Source organism: Strix uralensis, chromosome 15 (genome assembly GCF_047716275.1).
Source record: "Strix uralensis isolate ZFMK-TIS-50842 chromosome 15, bStrUra1, whole genome shotgun sequence".
NCBI lineage: Eukaryota > Metazoa > Chordata > Aves > Strigiformes > Strigidae > Strix > Strix uralensis.
Window position 1 is genome coordinate 22217873 of NC_133986.1, and position 22019 is coordinate 22239891.

The 22019-nt window shown below is 55.3% G+C and overlaps 2 protein-coding genes across 7 annotated transcripts in view; one reads left to right on the forward strand and one right to left on the reverse strand.

Moving 5' to 3' along the window:
• The window catches only part of LOC141950018 (centrosome-associated protein CEP250-like), a 19345-nt gene extending 5910 nt beyond the window's left edge, over positions 1-13435 (reverse strand). For 2 of the 6 annotated variants that reach the window (XM_074884321.1, XM_074884316.1), the window contains exons 1-13: positions 13351-13435; positions 11835-12042; positions 11261-11340; positions 10690-10967; positions 9799-10026; positions 9123-9219; positions 8583-8681; positions 7437-7586; positions 6955-7133; positions 6322-6504; positions 5241-5385; positions 4811-4957; positions 4401-4630 (exon numbers count right to left, since the gene is read on the reverse strand). In XM_074884321.1, the coding sequence (XP_074740422.1) occupies positions 4401-4630; positions 4811-4957; positions 5241-5385; positions 6322-6504; positions 6955-7133; positions 7437-7586; positions 8583-8681; positions 9123-9219; positions 9799-9998 (1430 nt within the window). In that variant the 5' untranslated portion in view covers positions 9999-10026; positions 10690-10967; positions 11261-11340; positions 11835-12042; positions 13351-13435. Of the gene's footprint in view, positions 1-4400; positions 4631-4810; positions 4958-5240; positions 5386-6321; positions 6505-6954; positions 7134-7436; positions 7587-8582; positions 8682-9122; positions 9220-9798; positions 10027-10689; positions 10968-11260; positions 11390-11834; positions 12043-13350 lie in introns of all 6 variants that reach the window. The other 4 variants (XM_074884319.1, XM_074884317.1, XM_074884318.1 and 1 more) reach the window with 4 other exon arrangements.
• A 67-nt stretch (positions 13436-13502) lies between these two features.
• On the forward strand, positions 13503-18884 carry LOC141950102 (uncharacterized). The gene is made up of 9 exons (XM_074884503.1): positions 13503-13602; positions 13999-14090; positions 14205-14476; positions 14777-14933; positions 15925-16084; positions 16178-16221; positions 16350-16415; positions 17389-17669; positions 17851-18884. The coding sequence occupies exons 1-9, from the start codon at positions 13503-13505 to the stop codon at positions 17900-17902; spliced, it is 1224 nt and encodes a 407-aa protein (XP_074740604.1). The 3' UTR covers positions 17903-18884.
• Positions 18885-22019: the final 3135 nt, after the last annotated feature.

Sequence of the window (22019 nt, forward strand, 5' to 3'; positions counted from 1 at the left end):
GGCCCCTCCGGGGGATGCCCAGGCTTTGCTTATGACCCAGCATAACACAGAAAGCCCAGCCGAATTTGATCTCAACGGCCAAATCTGGAATTGCTGTTGGCTGACACACAAGTAGCTGTGCCCAGAGTCTGGGCCAACAAGCAAAAGCCCGGGCTCTGCTCACAGCCCTCAGCTCATCAGCGCTTCCAAGCTGCTCTGCAGGGGGACAGAACAAGACTATTTCCCTGGGTGACTTTTTGAATGCTGTTCACAGTGTAGCTATAGGTAAGTAACTTTCCAGACTCCTTGTGTTTAAAAGGGACTCAAGAAATACATCAGATGATACAGTAGGATCTCTCGCTTGGAGCAGCACTCGTAAGAAACCTGAACTAGATTCTATCTGAACAAGGACCACTGAAAGGAGAGACGGGCAGCCTTCAGTTTCAACTGTTGAAAGTTCAAGAGAAAAACTTGCTGCTTTTCTCTAAGTGTTGCTAACTAAGGAGGCAGTAGCCCAAGTGACTTGTTGCTCTCTAAAATGGAAGCTGTAGTACTGCAGAGCCAAATTCTTACAGCCACAGACTTCAACCAACTGCTGCGTATGACATGAGGGTTCTGGAACCAGGAGCTGAAGTGACCTCCCTGATCTAACACAGCGCCCTGTGTGCCAGGTTCCCACAACACACAGCACTGCCTCACTAGGACGGGGGTGCCATAAAAACCACAGCAGTAGAATTTCACTGCTTGGATGGACAATGGAGGGTGTATCTTCAAGGAGAACAAGCACATATTTCTGATTGTGCCAATCTCTGGCAGTCCAAAGCAAATATGCTCCATTTTAGGATAAATAGAATCAGTCTCTAAAACAGAACAGAAAAGACAGAGTCCAAAACTGTGACAACAAAAGGCTCTTGAGAACAACATCTGGCAAGAACAGTTGCTGAATTTTTATCTATTGTCAAAGGTTCTTCAGAACTAGTTTATGTTCTCAAAAAATAATGTATCCCTTTTCAAAAAAATTTTTAAAAAGGAGCTGAACATTTAATAGTTTAGTAACAGCCCAATAACTGACCAAACATAACTCAGCTGGATCAAATAAGAGAAGCTGGAGCTCAGAAGAAGCAGCAGCTCTCAAGAAACACTGAGTCAAAATGGGTGTTTATCAGCCATCCTAACGACATACTCCGGAGTAATAAAGTGTAAAAGTCAAGAAACATGAAAAACAATGTCTAAAACATCATTTGTACAGCTCTGCAAGTTCAGGAGTCTTCTAAAAAACACCTACAAGGAGGACAAACGACTCTTTTTTTTTTTTTTTTTCTGAGCAGAACTTGTCACATATGACCTTAGAAAGGCAGAAGGACAGAATCTCACTCCTTCCCTGTGTAACTTCTCCACGACATCTGTCTCTAAACAGCAGGTGGTAAGGAGTACAGGGCGCAGACATCAGTGATGGGCAAGAATCCTCAGAGACGTGAGCAGTAACCAGCCCTGGGTCCTGCACCACAGTAACAAGAGTTAGCTTCCAACCAGAAGGCCCTCGAGATCTGCAGCACCAGCCTCTGGCTCCACCCTAGATGGCAGTGTCCTACTCACAACGTCTGCATGGAACAGCCATCAACAGCCAAACTACTTGATAAGGACAGATCTATGTTCAAATGCATAGAACAAGAAACCAAAACCAGAGAGAAACTTCAGTTTCAGTAAACGCCTGCAGGGTTTAATTATTGCTCAACTCAGAGCCAAGCTGCCTTGCTTTGGACTTCACACAGGAATGTGCAGGGGGACATAAACCTGAGCCCGAGGCCCAGGAGATGTTTGCTAGTTTGAGCTGTCAGGAAAACAACGTTAAAATCATAGTATACTTTTTTTCATTTTACTCAAGATTCTTTCATTTTCTGCCAGTGGAAGGTGAAAACATTTGAAAAGCACACAGGATGCAGTAAATCCTCGTGGAATGATTACCACCTTTATAATTACAGCCATTATACAATGTCCTGCCTAGGGTTTCCTCCCCGCCCTTACCTGGCCTCTGCCAGCTGCTCTGACAGGCCTTGTCTGTCCCGCTGCAGGGCTGCCAGGCGCACCTCTAGGGCAGCCTCCTCATGCTCCAGGAACTCCTTCTCTTTGGACACCGTGGCCAGTGCATGCCCCTAGCGAGAGGACTCCTGGCACAGCTGCTCAGACCGCTGCGAGCTGACTCTTGCTGGTGGTAAACCTGAAAGCAGGACAAAAGGCAGTTAGAGCCCTTTCTCTGGAGTTCTGTGCAGAGCCAGCCAGTGCCACTTCTGCCTCAGCTGGAGGAGAAAGAGCTCCTGTACTGCGGGCTGGAAGTTTAAGAGCATCTGCTCCATACCACGCTAATACCCTGGGCTGCCAAAAGGCACTGGGACTGTTAACTTGGAAGTGATGAGTAAGGCCACGCTGGGCTGCCTGCGACCACACAGCCCCTTCACAGCAAACATAAATACGCCAGACTATGTGTTTGCACGCAAAAATACGGCACCTTCCAGAACTGCCACCTTGCAAACTGGAATTCTATCAGAATCTATCCCAGTGCTGGAAATTTTCAGAAAAGTTTGAGCAAAAGCAACTTTGCTCGCTGAAGAAAGTGAAAATACACGTGGTTTCTCCTTCTGGAAAAAAAGAAAAAGATCCAAGTGCATTGGCTGCAATGAGGTGATGCTGGGCAGGGAAACAGCCCTTGGGGTGAGTTATCAAAGTCTGGCTGATGCGGCCAAAGAGATGGTAGACTCTATTCCTACAGTAGTTCATGTCAACAACACTATTTGCTTGTTTCACACAAAGAAGTTGTCTAATATACCTTGCTGGTAGTCAAACTTGAAGATTAACCATGATTTTTTAGCTTTTTTCTTCAATATAACACCTCTGCTGGGTATTTGCCAAACATACCGTGGACTCCAAGACTGACTATCTAACAGAGAACAGACCATCAAAAACAAACAATTCTCTCAAAGTTATCTCATAATACCCAAGATTGTACATTATGAAACTGACATTAAAATGATGACAAACTCCCTGGTCTCCTTCAGTGACATGATTCTCCCAAGCTCTTTTTCCAGGGTATCAAAATCAGTTAGTCCAGAGTGAAGAGTCTTGTGTGATCACCTATTTCTCATCTTCCTCAAAGCCTGAAGAGGCTCTAACAGCTCACAGAATCATAGAACCATTTAGGTTGGAAAAGACCTCTAAGATCATCAAGTCCAACTGTTAACCCAACACTGCCAAGCCCTCCACTAAGCCATGTCCCTAAGCGCCACATCCACATGGCTTTTAAATACCCCCAGGGATGGTGACTCAACCACTTCCCCGGACAGCCTGTTCCAAGGCCTGACAACCCTTTCCATGAAGAAATTTTTCCTAATATCCAACCTAAACCTCCCCTGATGCAACTTGAGTCCTTTTTCTCTCATCCTATTGCTTGTTACTTGTGAAAAGAGACCAACACCCACCTTGCCACAACCTCTCAAGTAGTTGTAGAGGGCGATGAGGTCTCCCCTCAGCCTCCTCTTCTCCAGACTAAACCCCCCCAGTTCCCTCAGCCGCTCCCCATCAGACCTGTGCTCCAGACCCTGCACCAGCTCCGTTGCCCTTCTCTGGACACGCTCGAGTCATTCAATGGCCTTTTTGGAGTGAGGGGCCCAAACTGAACACAGTATTCAAGGTGCAGCTTCACCAGTGCTGAGCACAGGGGGACAATCCCTGCCCTAGTCCTGCTGGCCACACTAGTTCTGACACAAGCCAGGATGCCATTGGCCTTCTTGGCCACCTGGGCACACTGCCAGCTCATAACCTGCCAGCTGCTGACCAGCACCCCCAGGTCCTTTTCCCCAGGCATATTTCCAGCCACAAAGTTGCATGTATGTCTTAAAATACAATTTCAACAATTTCAAGGTCTCATTCCCGTTCTTAGCAGTACAAGACAGCAGACACTGACCTGCAGCTTTGTTCCACTCTCCAGGCTCCAACAAATGGAGTTTTGAAAGTTGCAGATTCGCAAGAAAAAGCGTAAGTAGAAACATGCAACCCCGGGTTTTTTTGACTCAGAAAAAGGGTGAAGAGCTACGCTGTTTGCTTCTTTTGCCACATGGGAGAGTGGCAGCCTCACTCAGATTCATGGGCAAGACAAATCATCTCTCTGCAGCTTATCAAAAGCCAAAAAAGAGGCCACCACAGGCAAGTGGATTGAAGTCATCTGTAGCAGCAGAGGACAACCGAGAGAACTGCAGAACAGCTCTGCCAGCCACCAACACATTTCCAAAAGGCAGTAAACAAAGCTTCTGACCTCCAGCACTACCAAGTGTCTCCTTGACAAAACCACCCCAGAATCCAACAGACTGAGCTTCACCGAGCCGAGCAGCCAAAAGCCCACCCGGAAAGCACCAGGTGTTTGGTCTCACCTGACTGAGCTGCTCTTGGTTTCTGCCTTCTCCTCTGCCAGTATCCTCAGCTCTACCTGCAGCCCCTCCCGTTGCTCCTCCACTTTCTTCAGCAGCTGCTCCAGGTGGGCTTTCTCTGCACTGAGCTCTTCATTTGTTCTTTCACACAAGCTCAGCTTCTCCTGGTCAGAGATCCTTACTTTCTCCAGCTCAGCCACTTTACCCGACAGAACTTCATTCTCTTGCTCCAGCTGCAGTCACAGAAGCACAGAGGAAATGAAATACAGTGAGATTTACCATGGAGAAGGTTTGGCTTCGACAGAAAAAGGAACATTTCCATATTCAGGCAGTCATACGTCTGAAGGCAAGAAGTCTGAAAAGCAGCAGCAGCTGCAGACGAACACTTGGCAAGATCTTTGGCAACTGCTCACCTGCGACACAAGTTTGTTCAGTCGCACTTTATCCAGTGCAAGAGCTTCACTGACACTGCTCATCTTCGCTGCTGCAACGTGTAGAACAGCTACTTCAGCACTCAGCTTATTCTGAGCCCCTCTCAACTCTGCTACTGACTGCTCTGCCTGAAGAGACAAAAGAACAACGTGAAAGCAGAGACAAGAAAATCCCTGACTTTAAGCAGCGACTCCAGATCCCCTTTGGTGTCTCTGACACACCCCCTGCCCAGCGCTCCCAATAACCACGTGGGGACTGACTGCACCAAGGAGCCTGTGTGGTCTGATCTCCCTTTTCCAAGAAGGAGAACAACACTGTCACTGTCTTCTACTGACAGAAACGGCACCTGTGCTGGTCTTGCTATCACAACTCCCTCTCCCACAAGTTCTGCTAGGAATAAGGTGACCACACCTTCTCCAGGGCCATGGTAAGCTCATGCTTCTCTTGCCTCAGCAGATCCCTCTGAAGGTGCGATTCCTCCAGTGTCTCTCTTGCAACTACCAGCTCACTCTCTAATAAAGAATGTTTTTCTTCAAGTGCAGCTAAGTCCTTCAGCCTATGAGAAGGGGAAAGACAAACAAGTTTTTAATGTAAAAACAGTCTCATTTCCAAAACCAAGATTACATACTATTTCTGAGATATGGCAGTTGGAACGATTTGCAACAGCTTTCTATTTACCCCCAAAGAATGCTGCAATTTCCTGCCTAGTGCTGCATCAGTCTTTGTCACTGACCCAGGTGAAACATTCATCACTGAGAAAGTAAAACGAGCTTCCAGAAATCACAGGTTTCCAAAAAGTTCAGGTGCTCTCAACAGCTTCCTGCCTGTTAGCTCTCTCTCTCCTTTTTGATACATTAGATACCAGACTTTCCAAAGTTCTTCTTTGCATAAGACAGACTTTTAAAGCCCAGATTAACATTCTCTCCATTATTCTTGCCTGTGGCAACAAAACGATGAAAGAGCCTGCAATCTATGTGGGGAGATCTGTATGAATTTCCAATCCAATAACCATAAGATCACAGGATGATTCAGGCTGGCAGGGACCCCAGGAGGCCTCTAGCCCAATCTTCAGCTCAAAGCACCTGGGGTCAGCTATGGGATCAGTCCAGGTTGCTCAAGGCTCGATCCACTTGGGGCTTCCAAATTCCCAGGGATGGAATCTGCACAACCTTTCTGAGCAACCTGTTCTGCTGCAGGATTGCCTTCATGGTTCCATTTTTTGTTCTCCTTAAATCCAGCCTGAACCTCTCTTGTTTCACCTTAGGCCTGCCATCAACTACTCTGGTCAGCTTTGGAATGATTTTTTTCAAGGGCCATAAAGAAAGTACAAGGAGGCAGCTCTGCTGTGTGTCAGCAGGGAGCCAGCCCTGCCCACGGGCTCCCTTCACCAGTCTGTGCTACACATGCTGAGCAGACAAAATCCGTTCTTTTAGGGGGGCCTCCCACCGTCCGGCAGCACCCACCCCTGCCCAGAGGAAGCTTTAATGCTCACAGGAGCTCCTGGTCACGACGTGCTCTCTCCATCCTCTGCTGCTGCTCCACCCTCTCCCCCTGGGCTGCATCTTCCCTCAGCTGCAGCTCAGTGTTACTCTGATGCAGACGCGAGGCTTCTTGCTCCGTCTCTTCAAGCTGTTGCTGTAGCTCTGCCCTGATTTTCTCGAGGTTTGCACAGTCACTGCGGAGACAAGGCTCAGTCAGAAGAATGAACAGGCCTGAAGAGTCACGGATGCCATTCCAGTCACTCCAGGCTGGCGCTGTGGGCAGCACGGTAAGGAAGAACTTGCCCTTCCCCTCACAAGGTCACTGGAGAGGGACAGAGGAAGGCAGACAGGCTTTTGCCTTCATTCACTGAGAAGCTGTGGCTAGGAAAGGGACCCCAAAGAACAGAATTCAGAGAAGCAGCACATCGAGAGGGAGGCGTCTTGTATTCCAACGTCGCTCTGAGTCTCCGAGACAGCCTTAGGATTCACAGTAGAGCAGGAAAAGCAGCGACAGGAGGATGCTGAAGTGCCAAACAGGGGCATACACGGGGAGGGCAGGCGAGTTCTTTGCCCGTAACAGCTCTGAACTGCCAGAACTGGAAGCAGATTGCCTCCAGACCGCAGGAGGAGGAGGGAACACTCACCTTCTGAATGCTTCTACCAGAGACTGCAGGTGCTGCTGGTGGCTGCTGGCCGTCTGGCATTCCTGCTCCAGTTGCTCGAGGCTTTGCTGCAGCTTCCGGCACTTCTCCTCCTGCTGCCTGTGCTGGTGCAGCAGGAAACTGATAGAGTCCTGCCTGGCAGAGAGCTCTTCTTTTGGGGCCTGCAAGGAATGGGCAGGGAAAAGCACAAACAGCAATAAGGAGCAGGGAAGATGGCTCCTGATAGCTGTGAGAGAAGCAAGCAGCGAGACAGCTCACCTGAAGGCAAAAGTTGTGATGAGGGGGTGGAGATCAAAGAGAGAAAAGCAGCAGAACACAGAGCTGGTGAGACTGGTGAGGTGATATAGTACCAAGAGTGGGATGGCTAGAAAGAAACTGGCTAAGGGAATGGAAAGGTTTCAAGATAAGCAAGGCATCAGCAGCTGAGCCTGCAGCCAGTGGTGAAGGCAAGGAGAAATTCTCACCTGTGTTGCTCCTCTCCTCCTTGCCAGCGCTTCCTGAACCAACACAAAGGCACGCTCTGCATCAACGGAGCTCAGACAAGAGAGGACGTTGCTAGACTCTGCCTGCTGGGAGCTGTCAGCGACCACGCTGGCACATTCATCTAACACCACCTGAAAGCCCACATCAAGCTGTTACTCTCTGCTCATTCTACTTGATTTTCTTTGTCTATTTCTCCTTTTCCCTCCACTTCACCCTAGAGTCATTAAAAACTCAATTCTCTCATTTCTTCAGTCAACAAAGAAGTTTTGTCCCTGCGGTCACAAGTGCTCCAGGGGTTTCTGAATACAGCTACTACAAACAAGAAGAAACAAGTGTGAAGTGGCTGGAGGCTGCCTGAACGCTCAGTTTCTTGAAGCTCTCATGAATGATTTTAGTCTCCTTCAGCTTCTTAGAGCCACGGAGATGAGGAGCACCAGGTCAACACTGGAAATAGCAATGAAAGGAAATATTAATGCTACCCAGGGAAGAAGGAAGCTGAGGAATACTGGAAAACAGCAATGAAAAAGCTAATGTTTATTCTGAGCAGTAGCACAAGAGGATAAAAATGACTACATAAGGGGAAAGAACTGGCTTTGTGAGAAGCTGTGTAAAACATCTGATGATTAAACCCCCCTCCCTAGAGTGAGGTTTAGGACTAAGCTAAAGTTAGCCCTAAACAGTTAGATCAGTTGCAATTCTGGGGAGATAATAATGGTCAGTGAATGCAGAGTGAAGGAGCAGAGTTGGCAAGCGCATTGATTCAGTCAGTGACCTTTTATAAAAATCTAAAGAACAAGAGAGTCATTGCTCAAGGAGGTGGGAGAAGCCTCCAGGCAACACTAGAACACAAATGTCAAGTAGCCAACTCAAAGCATAGTCAAATAGAGACCTCACGGGAAAGGCAAAGGTACGGAAACTTCTAGTGACTTAGCTCAAGTGTCACAGGACAGCCAACTCAGAAGTTAGAGCAGGTTTGATGTCAGAAAAGTGGTATAATAATTAAACAGCCAGTGGCAGTTAACACAGACAGTATAAAACATATATATCTATTCCCTGGGCCAGTCGTTTGCCTTCCTCAAGTACTTTTAAATCAAATTACAGGGATGTGGTCCCAACTCTGTACTCACCTCTGTTATATCTTTTATCAGCTTTTGGAGGGAAAGATTCTCTTCTTTGACACTTTTAGTCAATGAAGCTTCATATTCTTTCTCTAACCGACTTGCTTCCTGAGAATAGAATAAGCAAAGGGTGGGTGGGGAAGAGCTGCTCCCCTCTGCAGCATTCCCAGCCTCAGCAGCATCGTCGTGCTGATAAACCTCAGCCCTAGTGATTCCAGTGTATCCCTTCCCACATCTATTGAATTCCTTCTTTGCTAAAACTAAGAAGAGAAAGACCAACAGCTGGTTTTCACAGGCTGCTATGAAGCTGTCAATTCCAAGGAACTTTGATCCCTAGAGATTTAGTCACAGGCAGAATAGCACTGGTGCAACCCCCGGAACTGTCTGCGGCTCCCCCGCCACTGCCTGCCCCTGGGCTGACTCACACGTGCCTGATGCTCCAACACAGTCAGCGTCCTCACCGCTCTTTCTCTTGAGGAAACCACACCCCTTTGTGCTAAAGCTGGAGAGCAACCATTGGGCCATCTCCCAAATAAAGGTAAAACATACTAGAATCTCCACAGTGTCGTTAAGTGTTTTCACTGTCTTCTCCTTCTCCTCGTTCTGCTTCTGAGACTGTACGAGCAAGGCTGAGAGCTCCGTCCCCCTGAGAAGAGAAGGTCCACGTGCCATTCCAAAAGCATCGCACACCAGCACCCGCTGAGGAGCTAAGCAGCTCCCAGAAGCACAGCAGAGAAAGTTCAGCCCAGAAAATACAGCAAAGGCAGCGTTCATCTCTACAGGTTAACATGCCTGATGTTGCAAAATGGCCCTTCCTGCCCCAAAGGACTTCTGCACTCAGTCTGGTAAGGAACTGTCAGTACAGAGGGGCTTAGGATGGCCCTGGGCAAATCCCTCCCAACTCCTCTGCACAGCCCTGGGGGTACCAAGGGCTGTACAAGAGACACAGCTCTCTTTATGCTGGTCTCAACTTCTCACCAACAATCAGGTAACAGCAAAAACACTGTAATACACTGTGATCTCTTTTCCAGTCTTGTCTTACAAAAGCTTCTGTCGGTCAGACGTGTTTTTCTACCTGTGCTGTTGAAGGCCATAGCTTGGCTAGGGACAGAAACAAGGCTGTGCAGAACGGGTGGGTTTTAAATGTGAACACAGCCCACCTGTGAATCCAAGAAGCAGCCACAAAAGGTAATGTTGGTAACAGCAAAGTTTAAAACACATTCACCTGTCCTGAAGCTCCTTCTTCTCCAGGTCCCCCTTGACTTGTAAGGGCATCACTTCCCAAGTCTTCTGGCTTGTTTCCTGTCCCGCTTGCTGCTGTGCCTGACCCTTTAGGACAGGTCTGCCCAGGCTGACGGGCTCCCAGAGCTGCACACCAGAGTTCAGGTGGGAGCAGTTTACAAGTACAGAGCCAGAACGCCTCATCTGCTCTGCCTTCAGCTCAGACACATCTCTGCAGAAGGATCAAGAAAGAGATCATACTCACACCACCATCTTTACCAGCTGACTCACTTCTGAAGCACGTTAATGGTGCAGCAGTAAAAGCTGGCAGGAAAGATGACATCTTTGCTGGGGACAAATCACCCATCTGACACTTTGGGATCGGGACACATCCTGATAGTTGAGCAATGGGTCCATTTGACGGGTTGAGGAGTGAGGCTATTTTCTCCTCAGAGATAAGAAGAAACATATGGAACAGCCAAAAGGCTTCAAGAATTAACTAGTAGGTCAGGGCATACCCTGCACATTGAGGGAAGCTTACAGCCAAGTAAGGTAAATGGCTGACAGCAACTCACAGTTTGAAACTGCATGACAGGAGAAACCTCCTGGGGTGAGTCCCCCAGATTCAGCTCTAGTGGGACTGAAAGGAGAAATCCCCCGTGCTCAGCAGTGCCCTGGCTGCTCCCTGACAGAACGGGGAAGGAAACCCAGAGAAACTCTGCAGCAGAGATCATGATGGGCAGAGGCAGCGCTGGCTGTGAAGGCGATGGCGAGGGCTGGCAGCTGGACTGGCACTGGACAGTAACTGGGCTGCCTGCTGACAGAAGGGCAGCAGCACGCGAGCTCAAAGCTTTATACAAAAAGTTATTTAGTGATTGTTCTCTCCAGTAGGTACCATTAAAGCATCTTGGCAGGACCCTGCCCTGCAGGCCCAAACATGGCTTCTCTCTCCTGACCAGCTTTGCCTTGAAGAAACCTGCAGTAACGACATCCCCAGAGCTCTCGGGGCCTGAGAAGATTCACTCTGCCAAGGGCAGCTCTGAGTAGCCCCAGAGATCCAGAGCAGAGGGAAGAACAGTCCCAGGGTGCAGGGCTGAGGCAGACGGGGGCTTCTCTTCAGGGCAGCTCCTCTTCCCCCGACAGACTGTCACCCTCCTGCTGCAGGTCAAAGCTCTGGGAAGGATCAGGACAAATTGCTGCTGAGAAGTACGAAAGCAACAGCTGCACTCTGCTGTGGGTCTGTCAGATTGGGTCTGGGGCAGCGTGGGCTCTTCAGAGGGTCCCCACCTCAGCCCTTCCAGCCCAGACACCAGCAGCACACAAACCCCGTGGGTCACCAGCACAAGGCCAAGCTTCCCATGCCTGCAGAGTTTTACCCTCTGCCCCAGGCTCTGCTTTCCCCGAGGGAAAAAAGAGCAGAGCTGCGAATGACTCTGGAGCAGCGCAGGAAGTGGAGCCTTTCTTACCTCCAGTTCTCCCGCGACCTGGCCCAGGAAATCTGAATTCTGTTGGTGAGCAGCTGCTGGTTCCATGCATCACTGAAGAGCTGATGGGAAGGAGAATACTTGTCACTCTAAGCAGGGGGCACTGGGTGTCTGTAACACACGGAAACTGTTCCCACACCACAAGAAAAACCCCCAAACCTCTGCAACTCCCTGCAGTGACCGCCCCTCCCATGCAGCCCAAGAGCTGCCCCAGCCCATCTCCTGCTCTGTGCCTGCAGCAGCCTCCGTGTCCCTGGGCTGCACAGGGCTCTCAGGGGTGGTGACCCCAAGAGCTGGGTTCTACCTTCACTGCACTGGTGCCACCTGCATTTCTGTAGGTCCTACCCAAACCCCTCTGTGTGCCCCAACCCCACACATTCCTGTAGGTCCTACCAAAACTCCCCTATACTCCCCATCTCTCCACATTCATGTAGGTCCTACCCACCCCCCCATAGCCAAACTTTGCATATTCCTGTAGGTCCTACCAAAACCCTCCATATTCTCCATTTCTAAACATTCCTGTAGGTCCTGCCCAAACCGCCCCGTCCCACCATACCTCAAGGACAAGCCAGGTAGAGGCAGTGACGAGGAGGGGCAGGACCTAGTAGGGGTCATTTCCTGTGGTGTTTTTTTTTTTTAAAGTATATCATGACATCATGGCCGGCAGTGGTGTCACGCTCCTCCGCCACTTCTCCCTTATGAGTGTTGCCCTCCGTGGTGACGTCACGGCCGTGCTGGGGCTCTGCGGAGGGAGGGCTTTGCCCCTGGGGTGGGAGGCGATGATGTGATGTGACATCACATGCCCCCCCCCACCCCCCACCCCCCCGACGCTGCGGGGGCCCCTTTGGGCCTGGAGACCCCCCCTGGGGCTGGGCCCCACGTCCTGAACCCACCCTCGCCACCGCCAGTGCCCAGGTGAGGGGGGGACGGAGGGTTCGGGGAGGGGGGGGGGGGGCAGATTGGGGGGGCTGGGGGGTAGATTGGAGGCTCTGGGGGGGCCATGGGGCAGGACAGGGATTTTGGGAGGGCACATTGGGGGCTCTGGGGGGCAGATTGGGGGTTCTGGGGGGCACCACGGGGCAGGGTGGGGGTTCGGGGGGGCTGTGGGTCAGACCCCCCTATAACTCCCATTCTCCTCCCCCTCCCAGGCAGCCTCCCCACCCCCCATAGCCACCGTGGGGTGAACAGAGCCCACCGTGAGTCTGAACCCCCTGCTGCGGGTTCGGTTCCCCCTCCCCCTCCCCGCCGTGGGTGTGGAGGGGGAGGAGCGGATGGAGCATTTGGGGCTGGGGGCCTACACCCCCGCGGGGCTGGTGCAAAACTTCCTCCGGTTCCTGCACCTCCACGTGGGGCTGCCCTGGTGGGGGCCATGGCTGTTGGTGAGCGGGGGGGCGCTCTGTGGGGCTGAGGGGGGATCTGGGGAGTTGGAGGGGGTCTCTGTGGGAGTCTGTGGGGCTGGGGTGTTCTCTGGGTGGCTGAGGTCTCTGGGGTTGGGGGAGCTCTGTGGGACTGGGGGAGGGTCTCTGGGTGGTTGGGGGAGATCTCTGTGGGGCTGAGGGGGGATCTATGGGATCGGGGGGGTGGCTGTGGGTTGGGGTGTCTCTGTGGGGCCAGGGCGGTCTCTGTGGGTCCGTGAAACGTCCCTGTGGGGGTTCATGTGGTGGGGATTTGTGGGGGCTGCCTCGGGGCAGGTGTGGGGGGGCTCCCTGGGGGCTGCCCCTGACCCCCCCGTCGCCCCCCAGGGACGCTGGGCCCCGCCTGGCCCCGCTGCCACCGCTGGTGCGTGAGCAGTGCGAGACCGCCCGCCTGCCCGCACCCCCCCGCCTCCAGCGGCTCCGCCAGCGCCGGGCCTGCGGGGGGGCTGAATCCGCGCGACCCGCATTCGGGGCGCTCGCCGGGACATCCCGGCCCCCGGTGCCCCCCGGGAAGGACGGGGAAGGGAACGGCGACAAGGAGGAAGGGAAGAGGGGAGGGAGGACCCCAACTCCCCCCCCGAGCCGCCGTGTTCACACCCCCCGGGCGGGGTGAGGCCACCCCCGAGGTCCGCCCCCCCACCCGCCTTCCCGCCTCACCTGAGCCCGCAGGGCCCGGAGGAGCGGCCAGAGCCGCGGGGCCGCCGCCGCCATCATGGTGGCCCTGAGGGGAGCGGGGAGAAGGGGCGAGACTAAAGGGAGGCGGCTCCGCGCAGGCGCGAAGGGGCGGGTCCGGCGACGCCGCGTCCTCCATGGAGAGTGTGGGCATTGCCAGGGCAGGGGCGGGGCCATCGGGGTGCATGCGCAGGACGCGGAGGGGGGTGCGGAGCGACGCCGCGGCCGCCATGGCGGGTGAGGGCAGCCCGTTCGGGGGCGGGCGGCGGCAGGGCGGGAAGGCTCTTTCCTCCCCTCAGCAGCCGCCGCCGCTGTCGTTGTGGAGGCGGCGCCGGTCGGGGCAGGCGCTGCCGCCGCTGCCCCCTCCTCTCCCCCCTCCTCTCCCCCCTCCTCTCCCCCCTCCTCTCCCCCCTCCTCTCCCCCCTCCTCTCCCCCCTCCTCTCCCCCCTCCTCTCCCCCCTCCTCTCCCCGCCTTCCTCCCCGCCAGCCCCTGAGGTAGGCAGGGGCTTCCCGCTGGGCGCCCCCTCCCCGCGGCACCCCCCGCGCTGGGGACGGGGGTCCCCGAGTTCTCCCTGGTACCCCCGGACCCTCACGCACCCCCGTTCCCCCCCCTCCCGGGGACCCCCCTGACAGGGCACTTGGGAACGGGGGATGGGACCCCCCCCCCCACTGGGATCCCCCCCACCAGGGGGGTTTTGGGGGACAGGACCCCTCGGGGACCCCAGGTGAGGGGTGCGCCCCCATTAGAGTCACCGCTGCCCCGTTAACTCGTTATTTTCGCCATCACCCCCCCCCCCCCCCCCAAATTTCCCTTTTTCTCCCCGTTTCTCACCCCTCAGGTGATGGTGGAAGAGGCCGAGCCCAGTGCCCCCGTCCCGGCGGAGGGGGCTCCACACACACCCCGGGGGGGCCCCCCCATCCCGGAGGCCTCTGAGGGGCCCCCCGAGATCCTGAGGGCTCCCCCCACACCACGGGGTCCTCCCAGGGGTGCCCCCCCATCGCGGACCGCTCCGAGGGGGCACGCCCCGACCCAGGGGGGGTCCCCCCGAACCCTGGGGGGCAGCGAGGGGCCCCCCCGCCCAATCTCGGGGCGCTGCGTGCGGCACTGGAGGTGGCTCTGACCCAGGACCCCGGGGAGGCGATGCTGGCTGAGCTGAGCCCGATTTTGGGGGTCCCCCGGCCCCCCCGAGACAAGTGTCAGCACCTGGACGGGGCCCAGCTGCTGTGTGACAGCCTGTGCCTGGTGTGGTGGAGGGGGGGCCCAAAATGCAGGAGGGGGACACCCAAAATGGAGGGGGGCACTCAAAATACAGGGGAATGAGGTGTGGGGGGCGGTGGGAGGGGGAGTGGGGGGATGTGGGGGTGCGGTGGGGGTTTGGGGGCTCCCCCGACCCTCCCTGTCCCCCCCCAGGTGCCAGGGGGCAGCCACAGGGTTTGGGGGGGCTGCGGACGGCGCTCAGCACCCTGGAGAAGTACGGCTGGAACCTGCTGCAGCCCGGCCCCCCCGGCACTGCCACACCGTCCACTTCGGGAACCCCGTCTGCTGCGGCACCGTCAACACCGTGCAGGTACCCCAAAACCCGCAGGACCCCAAAACCTCAAGGACCCCAATCCTCCCGTATCACCCCAATATATACCCCACAGAACCCCAATTTCCCTCTCTAGCATCCCAGTATTTTGCTAACTGAGAGGGTTACTGGGACATACTGCAGGGCACTGGGCCATACTGGGGAGTACTGGGAGGGGCAGTGGGACGTGCTGAGGGACACTTTGATGTACTGGGATGCACTGGGAGGACTCTGACTCTCCCCCTGCCCTCCCCCCAAGAACCAGCACCGAAACCCCAGTTCTTCACTGACATCCTGGCGGGGGGGCTGAAGTGAGCGGGGACTGGGGGGAACTGGGAGGGACTGGGGAGAGCACACAGCTATACTGGGAGGGACTGGGAGGAGGTTGGGCTGCACTGGGAGGGGTGGGTGGGGCACTGAGCTATACTGGGGGTGCCCAGGGATGTACAGGGAGGGGCGGAGTGGGGGTGTCACTGGTTCATACTGGTCTGTACTGCTGTGAACTGGGAGCGGCTCCTCTTCCTGCCCCCAGGGGCTGCTGGTGGCTGATTCGCTGCCAATAACAGATGGGGAAGGCCCACAGGTACGGGGCTGGGGGGGGCTCTATAGGGGCTGGGGGGGCTGTAGAGGGGCTCTGTAGGGGCTGGGGGTGCTATAGGGGGGCTCTGTAGGGGCTGTGAGTGCTCTATGGGGCATCTGTAGGGTTGGGGGGGCCATAGGGGGTGCTGGGGGGTCCCTAGGGGCTGGAGGGTCTGTAGAGGGGCTGAAGGGCCTGGGGGGGGGGCTCCTGGGGTCACATGTGGGTCTGTAGGGCCCCTATAGAGCCCCTATAGATCCTGAGAGTGTCCCCCCGCCCCCTACCTCCTCCAGGCGGACCCCCCAGCCAGCCCCATGGGGGGACCCCAGGGTACAGCCCCCCCAACCCCCCCGATCCCCTATGGGGGATTACGGGGATCTATAGGGTCCCTCACCCTCTTTTCTTCCTCTCCAGCGCTATAGGGCCCCCCCCGACTCTGGAGCTGCCCCCCAACACCAGCAGCGAGGTGGGGGCTGTGCCTGCGCCTCCCGCACCTTCCTGAACCCCGGCCCCAGCGTCCTCTGCGGGGTCTGCGACTGCCCCCCCCCTCGCCAATGGCCCCCCCAGCCCCCAGGTCAGTTTGGGGGGTCCCCGCCCTTCCTGGGGGGGTCCCCGAGTTTTGGGGGTGACCCCAAGCCCTGACCCCCCCACCTCTTTTTTACTGCAGAGCTGGTAGTGACCCCACTGCACCTTCTGCAACCAGGGCTCGGGGTGCGTCTGTGATGTCTGTCACCGCTCTGGGGGGGTTCCCTGCCCCCCCGAACCCCCCTGCGTCCCCCCAACACCCCCCGGCCTTTGGGGGGGCGACTGACCCCCCCCTCGCCCTCACCCCTTCTCAGGAGGCCGAGGGGCGGCGGCAGGAGCAGCTGCGGGAGGAGGGGCAGCGCATGGTCGCCCTGGTCAGGGTGAGCTGGGGCGGGGCCTGGGGGGGTCTGGAGGTGCCAGGGGGTTCCTGGGGGGGGGGGGTCTTGGGGTACCACGGCGGGTCTGGGGGTCTCTGGGAATCCTCAGGGGGTGCTGGGGGTGTCCTGGGGGTGCTGGGGGTGGTCCTGGAGGGGTCTGGGGGTGATGGCAGGGGTCTGGGGGGGCTCTAGGGATCCTGGGAGTGTTCTAGGGGTGCCAGGAGGGGTCCTAGGGGGGGGTCTGGGGGTTCTGGGGGGGTTGTGGAGGGGTCTGGAGGGTCTGGGGGTCCTGGGGGAGTCTGGTGGGTGTGGGGGTGCCAGGACACATTTGAAATTTCTGAATTTGGAAATTTGGAAACCTCAGAACTTTAGATTTGAATTTTCCAAATTCCAAATTTGAAATGTCTGGGTTATGGAATGTTGGAATTTTGAATTTGAAAATGACAAATTTTGAAACGTCCGCATCTTGAACTGGACATTTCTGAAATTTGACATTTCTGACTTTCAAAATTTGGAAATCTGAGCTGTCCGGGTTTTGGAATGTCGGCAGTCTGAATTTGAAAGTGCTGTATTTTGAAATGCCAGGATGTTGAATTAAAAATGTCTGGAATCTGAAGTTTCCGCATTTCCAGATTTGGACCCCTCCGAGCTGTCCGTTTGTCCTGCCGCTGCTCTGTCCGTGCCGTTCCTGCAGGGCCCATCCCGGGACGCGGTAAGGAGCTGGACACCCCCCGCAGCAACTCAGGGAGTGCCGGGAGCTCCTGCCTGGCCAGACACACAGCTGGGGGTGCTGGTGCTGCTCCCTCTCCTCGGCCGTGGGCTGAGATTTAAATCTCTCCCTCACTGAGGTGCCTTTCTCCCGCCGACAGCAAACGGAGAAACCTTTCCCGCCTGTGCAGAGCGTCCTGGGAATAACTTGAGGCGCAGCGGCCGTGCTGCTGAAGCCTGAGCACAGGCTGTTCCCTCTTTATTCCAGAGGCGGGGACAGGGACCTCCCTGGGGCGACTCCTCTGCTCGGGGGAAAGGCGCGCTCCGAGGAGCAGCCTCGCCAAGACCCCGCTGCTCTTCTCGCACGGAGTGTGGAGCCCTGCACGGGAGTGTGACACCTGAAATAAAGACTCTGGAGACCAAGGTGAGTTTGGAGAGGAGATACTGCTTTATCCCGCGCAGGGGAAGAGTCCGCAGGTCAAGCACTCGGCACAAAAGAACTTCGGAGTGTTCATACACCCCAGACTACATGGTTACACCTTTACTGCAGTGAGTATTGGTTAATTACTTATCGCTTGTACCCCTCGGTGGGGAGTGACGTGCTCGCTCTGATTTAAAGTGACAGTGGGGTTTTAATTGTCTGCGCCAGTTCAAAGGGTGAGGGTCTGTGTCCGGGCAGGTTCTTAAACTGATTTAAGTAAAACAATTTTAATGAGCTTCCATGTTCCAGGGTGTTTCTCCTCTCCAAGGACGGTAGCTCCTTACTAGAAGTTCCTTGCTGACTGTTTGAAGGACAGCCTGACCTGTCTGATGTGTCCAATCTGTCCTTGTATTTGATGAGAAACACTTGCATGGACAATAAATGTCCCCTGTGTCCTTGGGGGTGATGAGAAGCCTTTGTGGGGCCTGCAGGGGGCCATGAGAAGAAGTTTTGTGGCCGATGATTCCCGGTAAACAATACATCCTCTCCCAGGGGTAGCAAGCACATAAAATTTAAGCAACTCTGAGTAAGGCCTCTTGTTCAGGGTACCCAATACAGCCTGGTGTATGCAAACACTGCTTTCCCTCTGGTAACGCTTTCTGTCACAAATATTCCCTCTCTCAGAGGTGCCCTTTCTGACAGGAGGGGACAAGACAGACCAAGGACACTGATGGAGAAAGGGGAATGGGAAAAACACGTCACCAGGAGAGCTTCTGCTGCTGGGGTTGGGAAAGCGCCTGATTCCAGGTGCCTCTTCCTCCTCTCTCTCAGTGTCTGTGCAGGGGCTGTGCTTGGGAACAGCGTCACTGTGCTGGTGGTGACACCAGCGTCGCCACAGCCCGATGTATTTCTGGTGGATTTGAGCAGCTCGGAGATGTGCTGTGCTTCCATCAACCCGCCCGGGCTGCTGGCCAGCTTCCTGACGGGGGACGGACCACCTCTGCTCAGGACTGCACGGCTCAGCTCCATTTCCTTGGATCTCGTGCAGTCTGCGAGTGTTACCCGCTGGCCACCATGTCCTACAGTCAGTCCCTGGCCATGTGTCACCCCATGCTCTGTACAGGCTGATGAGCTGGAAGGTGTTTTCCCCGCTGGCAGCCGGCTCTGGGCTTGGGGCACTGACTGGTTTCACAATCATCACAGACTTCTCAAGCCAGTTGAAGGGTTGTGGCCCAGCCCAGTTGACCACTTCTGTGATGTGATGTCTCTGCTGGACATACCATGAGGCACAAGCAGTCACTTCCTGAATAAATGGGGATAAACTGGGAAAAAAACCCCACAGATGTCAGAAAACCCCCCAAACTTCCCAGGTGACATGGGACTGGGACCCTGCCAGCCAGCAGGGTGCTGCCATCCCTTTCGTACCCTGAGGAGAAACCTCACCACAGGGGTGGCCAGCAGCCACTGGGCCTTAATGGTGCCAGGTGTGGGCAGAGAGGGACAGGGTCTGCTGTCACCAGTGTCCCCGGGCTGTGGGGACATGGGGACGTCCTGCTCCTGAGGGAAACGTGCGATGGCCCTGCTGAATTAGCACCCGCCTCACACGGTCAGGCCGCCGGCAGGGCCTTGCCCCACAGGAGTCAGGTCCTGAGGAGATGCCTCAGCTTCCCCTGTTTGCAAAGGGCAGGGCAATGGCAGGAGGGGAGCTGGCTGTCCCTCGGGGTGTCGCAGGTGGGGGGCGTCATCGGAAAAGGGATAATTACCCCCCCCCAGCTCAGCCTCCTGGCCAGGGTGGCTCTTGCCATCCCCTCAGGGTCAGGTCCCGGCTTGGCAGGATCATGGCTCCTGACAAGCATTCAGGGAGAGGCTTGGAGAGCCTTTCAGGACACAGGAGGATCGGAAGCACTCAAAAAAGGGATGAAAAATTAAAAAGCAGGTGCATTTCTGCAAAACCAGCCTGTTTTGGGCGGACAGGGCTGACAGCAAAGGGCAGCACAGGCTCGTCGCTGGCGCCTCACCACAGGGTCTGGCCTGGCACCTGGGTGCTTTGCCCTGACCCAACCTGTTCCTGCTCCTTCCCTCACCATCGGCTGCTCTCGGGGTACAGGGAGATATTTCGGGGGGCAGAGTGAGCCCAAGACCGTGGCAACAAGCCCGGGATCTCTGACAGCTTTCAATTTTGAATGAGAATGAAAACTGAGAGAGAAGAGTCGGTTCCTTTTCCCATCTCAAAGCTGAAGCAGAGAAGAGAAACTTAAGAACTGATAAAAAGTAGAGCATTTCGAGGTACCCAGCTGCAGGGAGATCACTGCCCTCCTGGTCAGGGGGTGCAGTGTTGGACTAGCAAAGTTTCCAGAAAGGTGCTGGTTCATCCAGGGTGGAAACACTGTTCCTTCCACCAGAGTTAAAAACCTGTGGGCTGCAAGGTGTGACAAACAGGGTTATTGCAAATCACTTCATCCCGTAACACAGCTGCAGACTTTGAGAGATAGAAACCATCCTGCATCAGAGCGGGAGCCCTCAGTGTCAGCGGGAGGCTGAGCACGCCAGAGAGTCTGTCCGTCTGTCCTGGAGTCATGGCCAGTCCACTCCATGTTCTCGTGCTTCATTTATTGGCTTTATTGAAGACTTTGTTTGGAAACACCCTGCTAGAGCAGCAGGAGAGTGACCCCTCCACCCTGGCAAGGGAAGGGGGCTCATTGTCTCCACGGTGCCCTCATCCTGCTGCTCTCCCCAAAAGGAGAGGAAACCCCCCCCAGAGGATGGGGGAAAAGGGCTGAAATCCAAGTCCTCAGCATCCTCAGCTGTGCTTCGATTGCCGTCAGGTCTCAGCTGGTGACGGCAGGAGCCAACCTGGGCCCAACTGAGCCAAATTTATGTGTTTGGGGGGATCTACACACACCCATGTGCACACATAGGGACACTACAGCGAGTGATTACTACGAGTAGTAGCCTGTCACCGAGATCACGGCTGGCGTGGCACACCCGTGCCGCGCGGGTGGCAGCACGGGGACGGTTTCCTTTGGGGTGGGTGCTGATGGCTTACGAGGCCACGCGCGTGTGCCGGGGGCCCGGCCCTGCCTGCCCGTTTCGGGGAGCTGGGGCAAGAGGAAGACTTTTGGCAGGGGTTGACCTGAAATGACATTTTGCTGCTCTGTTTTTCTCACAGCTTCTGCAGCGGGGTGAGATCTCCGTCCCTGCAGCCATTGAGATGCACACGCGTGCCGGGGTGTCACTGCAGGGTCACTGCAGCGGCTGCTTCAATGTGAAACAGGAGCAGCTGTTCCATTGTTTGGGTTGCTTAACCCCCTCCTAACTGTAATAAACACAGTGATTAAGGACACACAAATATTACCCTGGAGAAAGGGGACCAAAAGCTTGGAAAAGGATGAAAGAATCACACTGATTATTCCTTTAAAAAATATGTTTCCTTAGCTGAAGCTGCTAAATTTGACTCAACTTTACACACTGGAAAGGTTTTGCAGTTGTTGTTTGTTTGTTTGTCTGTTTTACAGTGAATAAAGTGGTTTTTTCCTCACTAAAACCCCCACCAACTCTCAGGCCGAGTGATGCAGTTTCGACGTGTCACGCAGGCAGGGTTAGCGCAGATCCCACTCTCAGGAAGGTCGGTGTAAACCCCAACACATGAGACTCTGGTCTGGAGCGGGGCTACAGGTGCCTGACACCAGCACCTGGCCGCCCCCACTGTCACAGCACGGGGTTTGTTTTTCAGAGGAGGGCTGGGAAGGGACAGGTTTCACCCCGGGTTCATGCTGAGGGGGGTGCAGGGCTTTAGTCTCGACTCCTGGAGCACTAAATCCCCTGCCTGGGGGATGTGGGGCCATCAGGGGTTTAAGGCTGGGAGCTCCTCTGCGGCTGGTCCCAGCCTAAGGAGGGGTAGGGCAGGGAAAGGCAGGTGAGCCCAAGCTCCACTGCAAAAGATCTCCAGCAGGTTGGGGCTCCGTGCCTCAGTTTCCCCACCTGCCCTGTGCAGGTGGTGCTGTTGCCACACAGGCCGTCGGCAAAAAGCCTTTGGAGACCGACTTCCACCAGGATTCATTACTGGGGGGCGGAGCCGCGGGACACCTGGTTTGCTGATAATTCACCCCATCCTAAGGCAGGTGTTTAAAATAGCTCCTGTGCCTCACTGTGCTGAGAAGGGCCAAAGGGTTTCAGACGCCACCTTGGGGGCAGCTGGATGCTCTCCTTGCGGCAGGACGTGGGGTGAGATGCCACCTCCAAGTCTCCAGCTCTGGGGGTCCCTGCGGCGAGCCCGGCCCCCGCTCCCCAGGGGGTTTTTCTCCTTGGTGCTCATCTGTGTTGTTCCAGCCGTGGCAGGGGTTTGGCTGTTGCTCATCTCTCAGTCCCAGACAGGGACGTGCAAAACACAACCCTCGCTGTCGCTGTGGCTGCAGGCTGCCCTGGCCAGTCCTCTCTGCATCACCAAGCACCTTTGCTGGGGTTGGGTGGGTACAGGA

Excerpts from the sequence above, each read along its gene's own strand:
- LOC141950102 (XM_074884503.1), top strand. The coding sequence starts at position 13,503 with ATGGAGAGTGTGGGCATTGCCAGGGCAGGGGCGGGGCCATCGGGGTGC. Across the intron at positions 14,934-15,924 it reads GCACCGTCAACACCGTGCAG|CGCTATAGGGCCCCCCCCGA; the intron begins GTACCCCAAAAC and ends CTTCCTCTCCAG. Across the intron at positions 17,670-17,850 it reads ATGGTTACACCTTTACTGCA|GGTGTTTCTCCTCTCCAAGG; the intron begins GTGAGTATTGGT and ends TCCATGTTCCAG.